The sequence below is a fragment of the Malaya genurostris genome, chromosome 2 (assembly GCF_030247185.1).
Source record: "Malaya genurostris strain Urasoe2022 chromosome 2, Malgen_1.1, whole genome shotgun sequence".
NCBI classification, from domain to species: Eukaryota; Metazoa; Arthropoda; class Insecta; order Diptera; family Culicidae; genus Malaya; species Malaya genurostris.
The window spans coordinates 22,981,833-22,995,054 of record NC_080571.1 but is presented as its reverse complement, the minus strand read 5'-3'; the positions used below and the strand labels follow the sequence as shown (position 1 = coordinate 22,995,054).

At 38.4% G+C, this 13,222-nt stretch overlaps 1 protein-coding gene across 2 annotated transcripts in view; it reads right to left on the bottom strand.

The window, feature by feature from the left end:
• LOC131432470 (tyrosine-protein kinase Fer) overlaps positions 1 to 12,506 on the bottom strand; it is a 161,517-nt gene extending 149,011 nt beyond the window's left edge. The window contains exon 1 of one of the 2 annotated variants that reach the window (XM_058598771.1): positions 11,658 to 12,506. Coding sequence is in view for 1 of the 2 variants with exons in the window: in XM_058598773.1 (XP_058454756.1) it covers positions 11,295 to 11,364 (70 nt within the window). In the remaining variant the exon portion in view is untranslated. Of the gene's footprint in view, positions 1 to 11,294 lie in introns of both variants that reach the window. The other variant, XM_058598773.1, reaches the window with a different exon arrangement.
• Between the last annotated feature and the right edge of the window lie 716 nt (positions 12,507 to 13,222).

Sequence of the window (13,222 nt, the reverse complement as noted above, 5' to 3'; positions counted from 1 at the left end):
GTTTCTCTTTCTGTGAAAGTTTTCGTAAGCTTCTAGGGAAAATTTTCTAAATTTCGAAGCAAATTAGTTCGAGCTTCTAAAACCATTTTCCAAAATTCTAAGCATTTTTAGAAGCTTTTCTTAGCTTCTTTCTAAACTTCCCCAAACTTCTTATAAATCTTTTTTAAGCTTCTTCAGGAGCTTTTCTAAGCTTTTTATAAACTTTCCAAGCTTCTGTATGAGTTGTTTCAATTTTTTTGAGAAGATTTTTTAAACATCGGTAGTAGATTATCTAAGCTCCAGTAGAAGCTCTTCTTATCATCTGTGAGAATATTTCTTGCTTTCTGTGAAAACTTCACTGAGCTTCTGGAGTAGGTTTCCTAAGTTTCGGTTAAGATTAATTAGAGCTTCCAAAAACATTTTTCAAAATTTTTAAGCAAAATGAAATCCATTCCATTCTTCTAAGAAATCTTTTTCAAGTCTCTATGAAATTTTGTCTATATTTCTGTAGAAGTATTCCAAAGCTTCTGTTTGGAGTTTTTTCAAGCATCTAATACCGTTTTCGTTTATTGATCAGAGCAGCCCGAGAGCTGACCCAGAGTCGCCCAAACAACTTTTGAAACCTATGGTCGCTCTAGATCGGACTCCAATTGCGCAGTTTCACTCTGAAAATTTTCTCGGGTCGCACCGTGACATCCATGCGAGCTTGTTTCTTTTTTTTTTATGAGTTGTTCTTTAGGGCGCGTAACACGTGTTCGTTTTACTCGGAGTCAGAGTCGCCCGCGTGTAGGTTCAAAAACGAAATTGGTATAAGATGCATCTAAATTCTGTGGTAGATTTTGCATGCTTCTGTGGAAGATTTTACAAACGTGCAGTAGACATATCATCAAGTTTCTGTAAAAGTTTTCTGAAAATTTCCCCAGAAGATTTTATATACAAGCTATTTTGAAGTGTTGTTGAATGCTTTTTTGTATTACTGTGGAAGCATCTGTGAAAATTTTATTCAAGTTTCTATGGTCGATTACGTCATTTATACCATTATATCTCCGGAACGGGAAGTGACGATCAATTGATCTTCGAACTTGAATCACAATTCAAACGTAGCTCTGAAACAAGTCTAAATTTTTAAAAATCAGTTTCATTATCTTCAGGAAAATAGAGTGAAGAAAAAATTCTTTGACACACACACACCCAGACATTTTCCGATCTCGTCGAGCTGAGTCGAATGGTACATAACAGTAGAGGTCTTCGGAGCTTTGATCAAAAGTTGATAAATTGCTGAACAAACTAATTTCTTTTCTAAAAAGAAAGTCAAAAATGGTCTTCCATCCCAAACAGTAGAATTTAGTACGATCATTTCTCGAAGTTACGTTGTAGTTTTAACCAAAATTTTCGGGTTTGTGTAAACATATTTGGGATGTTTGCAAAGATCCGCCTTAATAATCACCAAGAATATTTCAAATTGGGCGAAGTTTCGGTGAAATTTGGTGAGCTTTTATCTTTCGGCAAAAAAATGATTCCGTTGCTTCCATCCCAGTCCAACACACAGCGCAGTGGCAGCATGCTAAATTAGACCAAAACATCTCTTAAAGCACTCTTCTGAGGAAATCGCACCGTTGATTGTCCTGGAAGTGAACGCTGGTTGTTGTGAAAATTTTCATACTTAGCAAAATCAAGAAATATGAAAGTTAAAAAATTAAAATACTTAAAAAATTTAACCGACTAAATCAAATACCCAAGTTAAGGATATTTGAAAACATTAAGAATATTAAGAAATCCTGAACATTTGAAAACTTTTCAATACATAAAACTCAAAAAACTTAAAAGATAAATATTTTACAAAAATTTAACAAACCTAATATCATCAAAAAAATTTTTATCTTCTTCAGGTAATGCTACAGCACCCGGTGTATTGTCACTTGTGCTAGTGTTAGTTTTTTATGCTGGATTCACAAACGGAACTCGAATTCCCGCAATTTCTGCTCTACAAAAAACGGATGTTGAACTGCTGAATGGCATGGCAGTTTAACATGAATTGCTGGGCACTGATGAGTCGAACACGAAACGCAAGAAAAATGCAAAAAGTCATGGTTGCTCAGCACAAACCGGTTACTTAAAACTTCAGCTGGTAAATTAGTACCCATTGATAATCTATAAACCAACAAAAACACTTTTGGAACCTCAAAAATCACTTGATTATCACAGATGACAGAAGATCGATGTCGGAATGACAGTGGATCAAAATACTCCACGGTTCGAAATTCCCTACTTTCTTCTATTAATTATAAACAAAAGTCAAATGTCCTTAGTAGACAGTATCTTTTCTTGAAATAAACTCCACGGAATCGCATTTTCTTTGATTTGATAAAAAACCAATCACAACACAACGAACAAATGATTTTTCCACAACAGAAAACTAGCAAACAATCGCTTCCCGGAATCAAACCTGCGACTTTCCACTTTCATTTTTTTTCAAACCCCAACATTATCCATCAAAAAATACTTGCACAATTGGGGTCCAGTTTGTCTTCAGTCTTTTTGAGGGGTTTTGAATTATTCAACACCACATGAATATAAAAACCAACAGCAGGCTGCCAATCGTGTCCCACAAATTTCCGACAATGAATCCAAAATTTCTCCATCGCCCATCAACTGATATCACGAGGCTCCCGAAAAATGGATAATTATTTACCTTCCCCCCTACTGCCGCTGTCTTACCAACAATCAGTTAGGTTGAGAGGATTTATTTGTGCACTCTCATTCACTCGATCAGCCCCGAATTGAAAGGTTTTCGGTTCATTAGCGGTCGGGGTTAATTTCCGATCTTTAAACCTTTCATAAACGGCACCAGGGCCTCATTAATCTATAAATTTATCAAGCCGATCGATAACAAAAATGTAAAATAATTCCGCTGTACGTACGTACGAACGATTTGTTAGCGATCTTTCTTTCCAGCATGAAGCACGACGACCTCCCAAGTTTAGGAATGAATGAATGAATGAATGCTTTCCGATGAAAGGTAAAGGTCGACCCCGCCGAGACAGACGGAAACGATGATCGATTTGAGGCGGTGGAGGTATTAATAGAAGTGAAATCGATCGGTAGCGCACGATTAAATGCTGGCGAATTTCGAAGGATGAACACTGCCATGTGGCTTTCGATTTCTTGTACGGAACTGATGAACATCGAAACCCGGATATCAAACGCGACCAAGCCCGGGATGAAGTCGACTCCCGATGAATCATTCGGATGGTTGTTTTGTTCGTGCAAAAATATAAACAGGACAACACAAAAACCTTTATTTAAGTTTAGTGACACAACTCATCAAGACGAGCTTCTTCCGTCCCCCCAAAAAAGGAAATAAATTCGCTCCGTCAGTTCGTGTCAAATTTGTTACCTTTGTGGGAACGCACGCCATGAGGTGGTAATTTGTGGACGATGCGAAACACCAATGTATAAAAGGGTGTTTGGCTTGTTGGCGCAGATAATGCAAATCATAGCCATTGGTGGTGGTATTAGCGACAGTTTGTCTTCAGACTCAAATCGCCTGAATGACTCAGACTGGGAATGGATAAATCATAGTATCAGATTGTCATGGGAGCCGTACCCATTGGTGTTGTGTCCATAAATGAGTCAGATTTGTTCAACAGCTATGAAACTCAACAGTAAACTATAAGAGAAATTTGCCAGCGATGCTGTATTTAGTGTTTGAAGCATTTTTTTCTCAAAATTTCTTCGGTATATCTAAAATGAAACTAAGCTAACATCGAAAGCGTGTGAGCGTAAAACAAAATAGGACTTTTTTTTTCTTTTTTCGATCCAATTATAGGGGTTTCAACCTAAAGGTCATTCACCTCTTCGGACTAGAAAAACTTTCTGACCCTATGTGCGGGATTGGGAATCGAACCCAGGTGGGTTGCGTGAAAGGCATCGACTTACCCATCACGCTATACCCGTCCCCAGACAAGACAAAATAGTATCAACCAGAAGCAAGACTCCAACCTGCATACCATCTCCAATCCATGGGACTGCCCTTCTATTGAGCAACCTGGAGATGTGGTAGACTGTACGGCCGGTGAAATTCTATTTTAATCTTGTCTTGTGTTGCAAGTAACATTGATCAACACTTATTCTGTATTTTTCCAATCTATCGTTTTCCGAGTAGAGATATTTGAGTATTTTTGCCTTTCTCATATAGAAAGGTTATGCAATCACTGTGAAAACCGACTTTTCATATACCATTCGACTTAGTTCGTCGAGATCTCAAAATGTCTGTGTGTGTATGTGTGTATGTGTGACGAATAATGTCACTCAATTTTCTCAGAGATGGCTGAACCGATATTCACAAACTTGGATTCAAATGAAAGGTCTTGAGGTCCCATACAAAGTTCCTGAGTTTCATATAGATCCGACCTTCGGTTCCTAAATTACAAGGTGATATGCACCAAAACAGTAATAAAATAGTCACACACGTTTCTCAAAAATGGCTGAACCGATTTTCACAAACTTAGATTTAAATGAAAGGTCATATAGCCTTATACAATTTTCCTGAGTTTTATTTGGATTCCATTTCCGGTTCCGGAATTACAAGGAAATATGTGAAAATTTATGAAAAAATATGCAATCTATTTTCTCGGAAATTTCTTGACCAATTTTCACAAACTAAGAAACAAAAAAAAGTCTTGAAATTCTTTAAAAAGTCCCCAAAATGTTGCTCCAGATCTGACTTCCGGTTCCGGTATTACAGTGCGATTATTTTTTTTTCCGGTATCACAGTGCGAGTATCTTTTCACAAGCGATGGCGAAACGAGGTGCACATTTCGATAAAACTTACTGCTAAATTGATCTAGTTGACGGATCTTATTAGTTAGTGATTATATAAAACTACTTTGGGACTACTAGTCCCCGGTTTTCGCTTCCGAAAGCACCGGTAATAGTGAAGAAAATCTCCAAAAACGGAACTACCGTCGATTTCTCAGCAACGATTAAGCCGTTTTTCACGATTCATGATTCAAATTAAAGCTCTCATTGTCTTTAAATATACTAAGCAATTCCATCCTGATCCGACTTCCGGTTCCGAAATTATAGGGCGAAGAGTGTCAAAACATTCAAATTCAAAATTATGAGTCAGGGTATAGCGTGATGGGTAAGTCGATGCCTTTCGCGCTGCCCACTTGGGTTCGATTCCCAACCCCGCACATAGGGTCAGAAATCTTTTATGGCCCGAAGAGGTGAATGACAACAATGTTAAAACCTCTATAATAGAAAAAAAAAAAATGACGATGCAAAACTGGTACGTGCGGCTTTGCTCCATTCACAGCGTGCTTTGTTCAATTTCGTATAGCGTGGAGGGTTGCCACATTAAAATTTATATTTTTCAAGTGAAAAACATGTAAATTTCTAATCCTTTTATTCAATTTGTACCTACTTGTTAGTGTTATTACATGATCATGATAATGATGTTTTTCAATAAAAGTGCACTTATTGCCTTTCTCATATAGAAAGTTTATACAATCACTTGAGAAATTGACCCGAAAGGCAATGTATCTGGGTGTGTGAGTATGTCACTCATAAAAAAAATCTCGTAGTCCTGTAGGTTACTATTGAATTTCACACCGTCATCTAGAGGGTAAAATTCTTCTAGATTTGGCTTAAAACTAATTCAATTTGTAGCCTATATTAGTTACTTACTAAACGAACCGACTTTGGTTATGCTGATTCCAAGTTCCTGGTTCCAGAAGTATCAGAAGTAGTAGTCAAATAGTTTAAAATGAGACTCACTCAATTTTCACATGATTTGATAGATTTCCACAAACAGACTCAAATAAAAGTTCCTATAGTCTTATAGGTTGCTGTTTGATTTTCTCCGAATCTGACTTCCGGTTCCAGAACTATAGGGTAAAGTGTGTTTAATCATTTAGTGCGACGATGCAAAATAAAGAAAAATTCCTATCAACTTGACATAACTGTTTACAATTTGGAAAGGTTATGTTAGTTTATACCCAAAGAAAGTTTCCTATTTTATTCAAGATTGAAAAAAAAATTCTTTGCAAAATCTTCTGGTGATATTTTGAAAGTATTAGTAATATGAGAAAGGCATCATTACACCACTAGGTGAATTAGAACAGGTTTTTCGTTATTTTATTCCTACGCTTAAATAGCCCTCACTCCAAACGAATAAATTTTTATTCACATCATTATTTTTGTGACAAACATATTTAGCTCAGAGTTGTAAGCAGAATGAATTCTTCTTGAGAAAATATTTGTATGCTTGTCTCTTTGGATGTTTATCGAGTCGAACCACTAAAACTCCCAACTTTACAGGCGTCTGGATTGATTATTGCTATATGTCGAGGTCAAGGAATCGTGTCATTTGAACCAATGTGAGGAATTATAAAATTTCAACACAGAAATACAAACATTGAAATAAAAAATTAAAAATTTACACATATTTTTACGTTTTGTCTTCGACTTGTCTTGTGCATTAACTGTTTATGTTGAACTTCTAATGCCACCACGCGGGTTAACAGAAACCGTTAAGCAGACGTTAAGTTAATGCTGTTTGCACCAAGGTGCTATATCTTCGCTGCAGTGCCGAACGAAAACGGGTGAATTTTACTGGTAACTTAATCCCTTATACAGTGCAAATTCAATTTTCCTATTTTTAAAATGACCAAAAACTCGATTTGTTATGACCTAATGTTGGTTAAGAATGCATTTCACTGGTTCCGGCTGTAATTTGCATTTACCTTGCAAGTGCGATTGTATGAATATGCATCATTTACAATTTAGAGGTGTGCATCTGTGGCTCAGTCGATTAACGGGCGTACTATGCGATACTAGTGATTCTCGGTTCAAGTCGCCGTAGTCGCTTTAGTTTTTTTTATCAGGTGTACAACTTTGCTTGCGCCGTTTTCCGATAGGTGGCTGTACCGGCTGAGGCTGGTCAAAATACATAGATGATAATGCCTTTAAAGTGAGTGTGTACAGTGCCTTACGAATTGTCATCGCCGTTTCAGTGATAGTTGTTCTTGTTTTCTTATTATTCACGCTCGAAAATGTCTGTTTATGTGCCCAATTCTCGCCATTTGCGGGAAATTTTACTTTTCTGTTACAATTCGAAAAAATGCAGCTGAAGTAAGAGAACGTGTCGGGAGTGGTTTCAACGTTTTAAAAATGGTGATTTCGATGTCGAAGACAAACATGGTGGTGGAAGAGAAAAACCCTTCAAAGATGAACAACTAGAAGCATTGCTTGATGAAGATTCGTGCCAAACCCAAGAAGAGCTTGCCGAATCGTTGGGAGTGAGTCAGCAAGCCATTTCAAAACGTCTCAAGGCCCTTGGCATGATTCAGAAAGAAGGAAACTGGGTGTCGTACGAGTTGAAACCGAGGGACATCGAGCGCCGTCTATTTGTATGTGAGCAACTGCTTCAAAGACAAAATCGTAAGGGGTTTTTACATCGAATCGTAACCGGTGGTTCGATACGATAATCCTAAACGCAGAAAATCATGGGGAAAGCCCGGGCATGCTCTTCGTCGAAGGCAAAACCGAAACATACAAGTTTCCTGGAATCTGGTTAATATTAATGGCCATATGTCTCGTCATCCATTACGTAGCAGTTAGGTTTCGTTAATTTCTGATCATACAACTTCCGGGTACGGCTTTTCGCTGCCATATTATGTTTCTGAACTTTAAACGGACGCAGCACAGCTCGAGTTTTGATATCCTGCGCCGAAAGTATGGCTCACATACAACTTTTTAGCCACATCTCGACCTGAGGCGGTCGGTTGGAAAGGTTATGCTAGTGTATGTTCAAACAAACTTTTTCGTTCTTATTCACGATTCAAATAAAAGTTTTTCGAATATACTTAATACTTATAGTAATATTTATGATAACATGAGTTATAAAAGGTGGGTTAAAACAGTTGTTTTTTTTTTCAATTTCCGGTTCCGGAGTTATGGGGTAAAATGTGCAAAAATTGTGAAAAAAAATAAGTGCACCAACTATTTTCGGAGATGGCTAAACCGATTTTCACAAACTTAGATTCAAATGAAAGCTCTTTAGGTCCCATAGTAAATTCCTGAATTTCATTTGGATCTGACCGGTGATCCGGTTCCAGAGTCATGGGGTAAAATGTGCAAAAATATGAAAATAGGTGTTCTAACTTTTCTCATAGTTGGCGCGACCGATTTTCACAAACTTAGGTTCAAATGAAAGGTCCTGAGTATCATACGGAACTCCTGAATTTCATCCGGATTCGGAAATATAGGGTGAAGTGAGTTAAAAAATTTGTACCATCACTGAAAAGGGCGTCAAATCTTCAAATCAACCTCAAATCTTCTCTAATTGATTGTTTTTATCGGTAGATGGCCAAACAAACCGATTTCGGTTATTTGATCAAGAATCGAAGAAAATTATTTTGAAGAATACCACAGTATTATATATGACAGTATGATTGAGAAAAAGAAATCATTACACCATTAGGTGGATTAAAACAGGTTTTACCACTAGTTCTGGTACTTTCGGAAACGGAAAATAATTAATTAATTATTATCAACTTTGAAACCAGAACTCGGATCCTGTTAAACTTTAAAAACTTTCTAGGGGAAGTAAGACCTTTCACACGAATCTAAGTTTGTAAAAAGAGATTCAGTCATCAATAATTGGGTGCAGTGTTGATGATTGCCGAAAATTTTACAGAAGCTGCTATATTGCTATCTATATTGTATACAACATTTTCAATCCGGTAGAAGATGCTACAAGAACTCGAGTCTCTCAATGCATGAACCGCGAGAGAATTTTTTTACATTTCTTCGCTCCACTTCCTACTCTGAGTATTTCACGGCCCTTAAAAAATTACAGTGTGATAATGATAGGTGCTGTGTGGAATTTACCAAGAGAGAATCGCAAATTGACATTTATCGCAGAAAACCGAATCGATTATTCGGCTTGATGATTCTCATACTAGGTTGCAATATTTCAAAACCCTTGTGGAGAATTTACAGGCATTTTTATAGACACAACTTATACAAAGGTTATATGTACATAGTTAGAATAAGCGGCAACAGTAAAATGATTCTATCGGAATTATCAACTGCCTGTATAGAATCGGATCGCGAAACGAGAATAAGCGACCGTTTGTAGCTTCAGAGAGGATCCCCACAGCAGCGTGCTATCCTTTGCTTCTCAGAGACAGGTCATCGAGAGAAATTCGCTCTCACACTGGTGCCTATTCTATGTTCTATGAACCATGCCGGTTTTTTGTTGCTACGATGATATCCGTCTCTCTTTGATGGCACTGGTTGAATCGTGTGAAGAGTTGCTAGTGAGCGTTCTTTGATACGATAAAAACCATCCTTGATTGGGTGTATATTTTTGCAATTTATTACACTTTACCCTGTAATTCCGGAACCGAAAGTTGGATCCTTGTAAAATTCAATGGGAAAGTAAGACCTCTTCGGTCTTTGAAAAAGTTTTTTAAGACCTATGAAGACAACGTAAAAATGAATGAATTGCTTGCAATTAGTTAAAGCTGTCACAAAAAAGGTGATATTTGTAGAATCTTTAATTGAATTCTTTTCAAATTTTACTTGAAAAACCCTTCCTAATCAACCTAGTTATGCGATAATGCCTTTCTCTTCTTTCAGTACAGTCTCATGAAAATATATTTCATACTTTTATTAAATAATTTCGGATACTAATTTTGACACCAATTGATTCAGACTGATTCGAGTAGTTCACAAAGCTTCAGTGTTTATGACACACAGTCAGCATCATTTTTCCAAACTAGTGCTTGACTTTTGCGTTGCCTATTTGTATGAGAAGAGTGCTAAGTCCCAGAAAGTCGACTTAAAAAAAATTTTTTTGAGATAACACTAAATCTCGACGTTTCATGCAATTTTAAGATTTTTGGCATCAAAAAAAAATTTCGACTTCGGAAATTTCATGTACTCCCCCCTATAATGCTTTTTCAAGATCGAAAATTTTTAAACTTTAGCCGCTAGGCAGCACCCCTTACCCATGACCGATTTAGTTCAAATTTTGCATGAGGACTTTTTTCGAGGTGCTTAAACTTTTGAACAATAGCGCTTTACGAAATTAGAGGTTATCCCAAAATATTGGCACCCTTATATACATTAGAGCGGTAAAAAACAACGTGTTTCAAAAGTCGGTATTCCAGCAATTCTAATATCTTTCTATAAAAAAGGATAAAGGGATTCATATTCTTCCTGGGAACGAACGTGAGCGAGTATACAAGAGATGCTTACGTTTTACGTGACAAATTAGAAAACTTCTTGAGAATTCCGAGTGGGTATTTCCACTCGGAAATTCCCAACTACCCACCGTACCCACATTATCTGCCGGGCCTGCTGTGAGCAATGGTAAGAGATCAATTTTAAGAACATTGCGATTGGATTCTATTCTATCCCAGGTAACAAGTAAGCACTAATAATGGCTTTAAAATAGCCTTTTATGAGCACCAAAAACTGTTATAGTTCAATATCTGCAATCTGAAAGCTCATCCGTTGTAAATCAATCAGAATTCAGAATGCACAGCAGCCATCGATAAGCATTATCTATGAATAGACGTATATTTTGCCAAAGTTGACCCTAATTCAGTCTCAAGTGCGGTTGAAATATCAGTTAGCGATTTTTTGCTGTCATAATGTGGCATTAGTATGTGCTTATTGGTTACCGGGGATTACTCATATCAAACTCAGTTGATTTTATTTTATGAATTTTTATGGAAGTCATTAAATTAGATATTTGAGAATCTATGATCAAGATGATTGTACACGAGAAACGGAGCTTGGAACTTATTTGTCTTAAAAACACAGAGATAGTCCAATCAGGAGATAATTTCGACCAATTAAATTACTCAGCAGCATTAGCTCATCAATTTATGGCCCCACATCATATGACAATAATAAATACGCGTTAAATGCTGCTCCAACAGCACGCAATAACAATAAAAAAATCCACCGAAAACAGTAACCACAAAACGATGACAAAACCACAATACAACATTCTAAACAACAAAACAAACATCACGGCTGTAAGCGTTAATCCGCACAAATCACAGTAATAGATCACCCGATGATCCACCTTTTTCCCAAGTGTGGGTCCCAGCTGAGTCAGTTTTACATCGAACGAAAACTAAGTAGCAGTCACAACATCAAGAGAAAGAGAGAGAAGGAAAAAAATAACAACACTGACAACAACGAAAACATCGATAATTTGCCGCACTGACGCAAAGCAACAGCTCTCGATCATCAGCAGCCGCGGCACGAGCCAAACACCCACAACTAACCTTCATAAATCTTTAAATAGGCACCCCCACAGGTCCCGCCTTGCTGCACACAGAATCGAAGGCAGTGCATGATCAATCAACAGAACGACGACAACGGCGATGACGACGAAAAACGACGCAGTTCGCACGCCCTACCAAAGAGGGCAAACCAAATCGAAACGGAACGTCGTAGATCCTCACTTTACTAGTCATCAGACATCAGCAGATGTCGATATGATGCATCCTCTATTTCATCCAAGCCGGAAACACGCGCCAATACACTCCCGGGACGATCTTGGGATCTTCGATCTTAGAGATGTGAATCCAAAGTGATTTTTCTTACCGGGAGTGTATGAATTAGACTTTCACAATAAAATCACTCACTTCTGTCTGCATTCAGCGATATCTGTCAGAACACCGTTTTCCTTTTAATACCACTTAACTTCACTTTTTTTTTTCAATTCACCGGAATCGCAACGCCTCGCGAATCAACGATTATGTGCGTTGCTCAGACACCGACCAAATCCTTTTCTCGGCGCATTCATCGCCTTCGGTTTTGGAAAGTTGGTTGAACTCTTGGTAATTCGAAGCAAACGCACGCTGCTCCTAACGCCGATAGCAAACAGTGGCGTAGAAAATCCGGTTTCACAGCCGTCCGGTAATAAGGAAATTTCTTTTCAGCTCTACCCGCGATCACGGAAATATCCTCCGCACCAAAGCACAACAAACACTGCAGTTTAGACGGGAGCGGCTTCCATACTGAATATTCAGTAACCCGTCAGCTGGTTACGAGCCACACATTCACTGCACGGTACGCACTGTTTTGGTAAACATTTCCTAATGACCCCCTTTCACTGTGTCGGAGGAGATTCCACTGTGGTTACCAACCAGCAACGCAAAGGGTGACAGCTGTTGGCAAAAATTTTCTACACTTCGAGGTGATCTCGTCAAACGTAACCTTCAAATTTAGCATCCAAGATTTTGCCTATTTTCGGTGCACTCATCCGCGTTCATGTGAATTTTCGCACTTTGTTTACAACTATGTGTCATAACCGTCGCCAAACCAACTAGCAAACACAAAACACTTGATCATCAACACACGAATTTCCGCGCAACGCTATCCGGGAGGCGATACCAACCAGTGCGCGATCGAGATCTATGTTTTCTAGCACCACAAGCAGAGGTATCACTCGAAAGCTTTCGAACTCAACAACCACCAAAACAACACTGACCGTCGAATCTCGCGCACACGAGATCGGGTTGTGGTCGGTGGTGTAGCTCTGCGAAGTTACAAATGAACACACACCAAAAACAAAAACAAAAAAAAATGCGCTAAGCTCTTTCTCTCTCTCTCTCTCGAATAAATCGCGACTTATTACTCTGCCACACACCACAACCGGTGGTGCGGTGTGGAGACTGACTTGGAGAGGTTTCTGCGATACAGAAGGAACCGTCCAGTACCGGGTCGAAGTTGTGAATAAGACCCGCGATCGAGAGCGACTTCAATAACCCAACCGAGCTTTTTGTGCACTGCGGCCGACGGAGACCGAGAAGGAATCGGCGGTCACTCACTCTCACTCGAGCGTACAGTCGAGTCGAACTCCGAAACCGATCGTCGAAAGGAGTAGCACTTGAACCGTGATGATCCGTGATCTGTGAACGCAGACGGAATCCAGTGAAAGGGTTACACTCATTCTCTTCTGTTTTCTGGCTTTTGGTGCGAGAGACAAGCGAACGACTGATGATGGTGGGATCGTTTGGGAATCAATGCCAGTGGCTAATTGATCAGAGATGGATTTGATTTGATGCTAGTGCAAGAATGATAGGATTCTACTCATCTCATGTAGATTAGATGTGAGTTAGCAGATAGATAATCTAATTAGTAACTTACAGTACAGAAAATTATTCCTCGAAAAGTGACAATGTTCAATGGTTGAACGCTCTTAGTT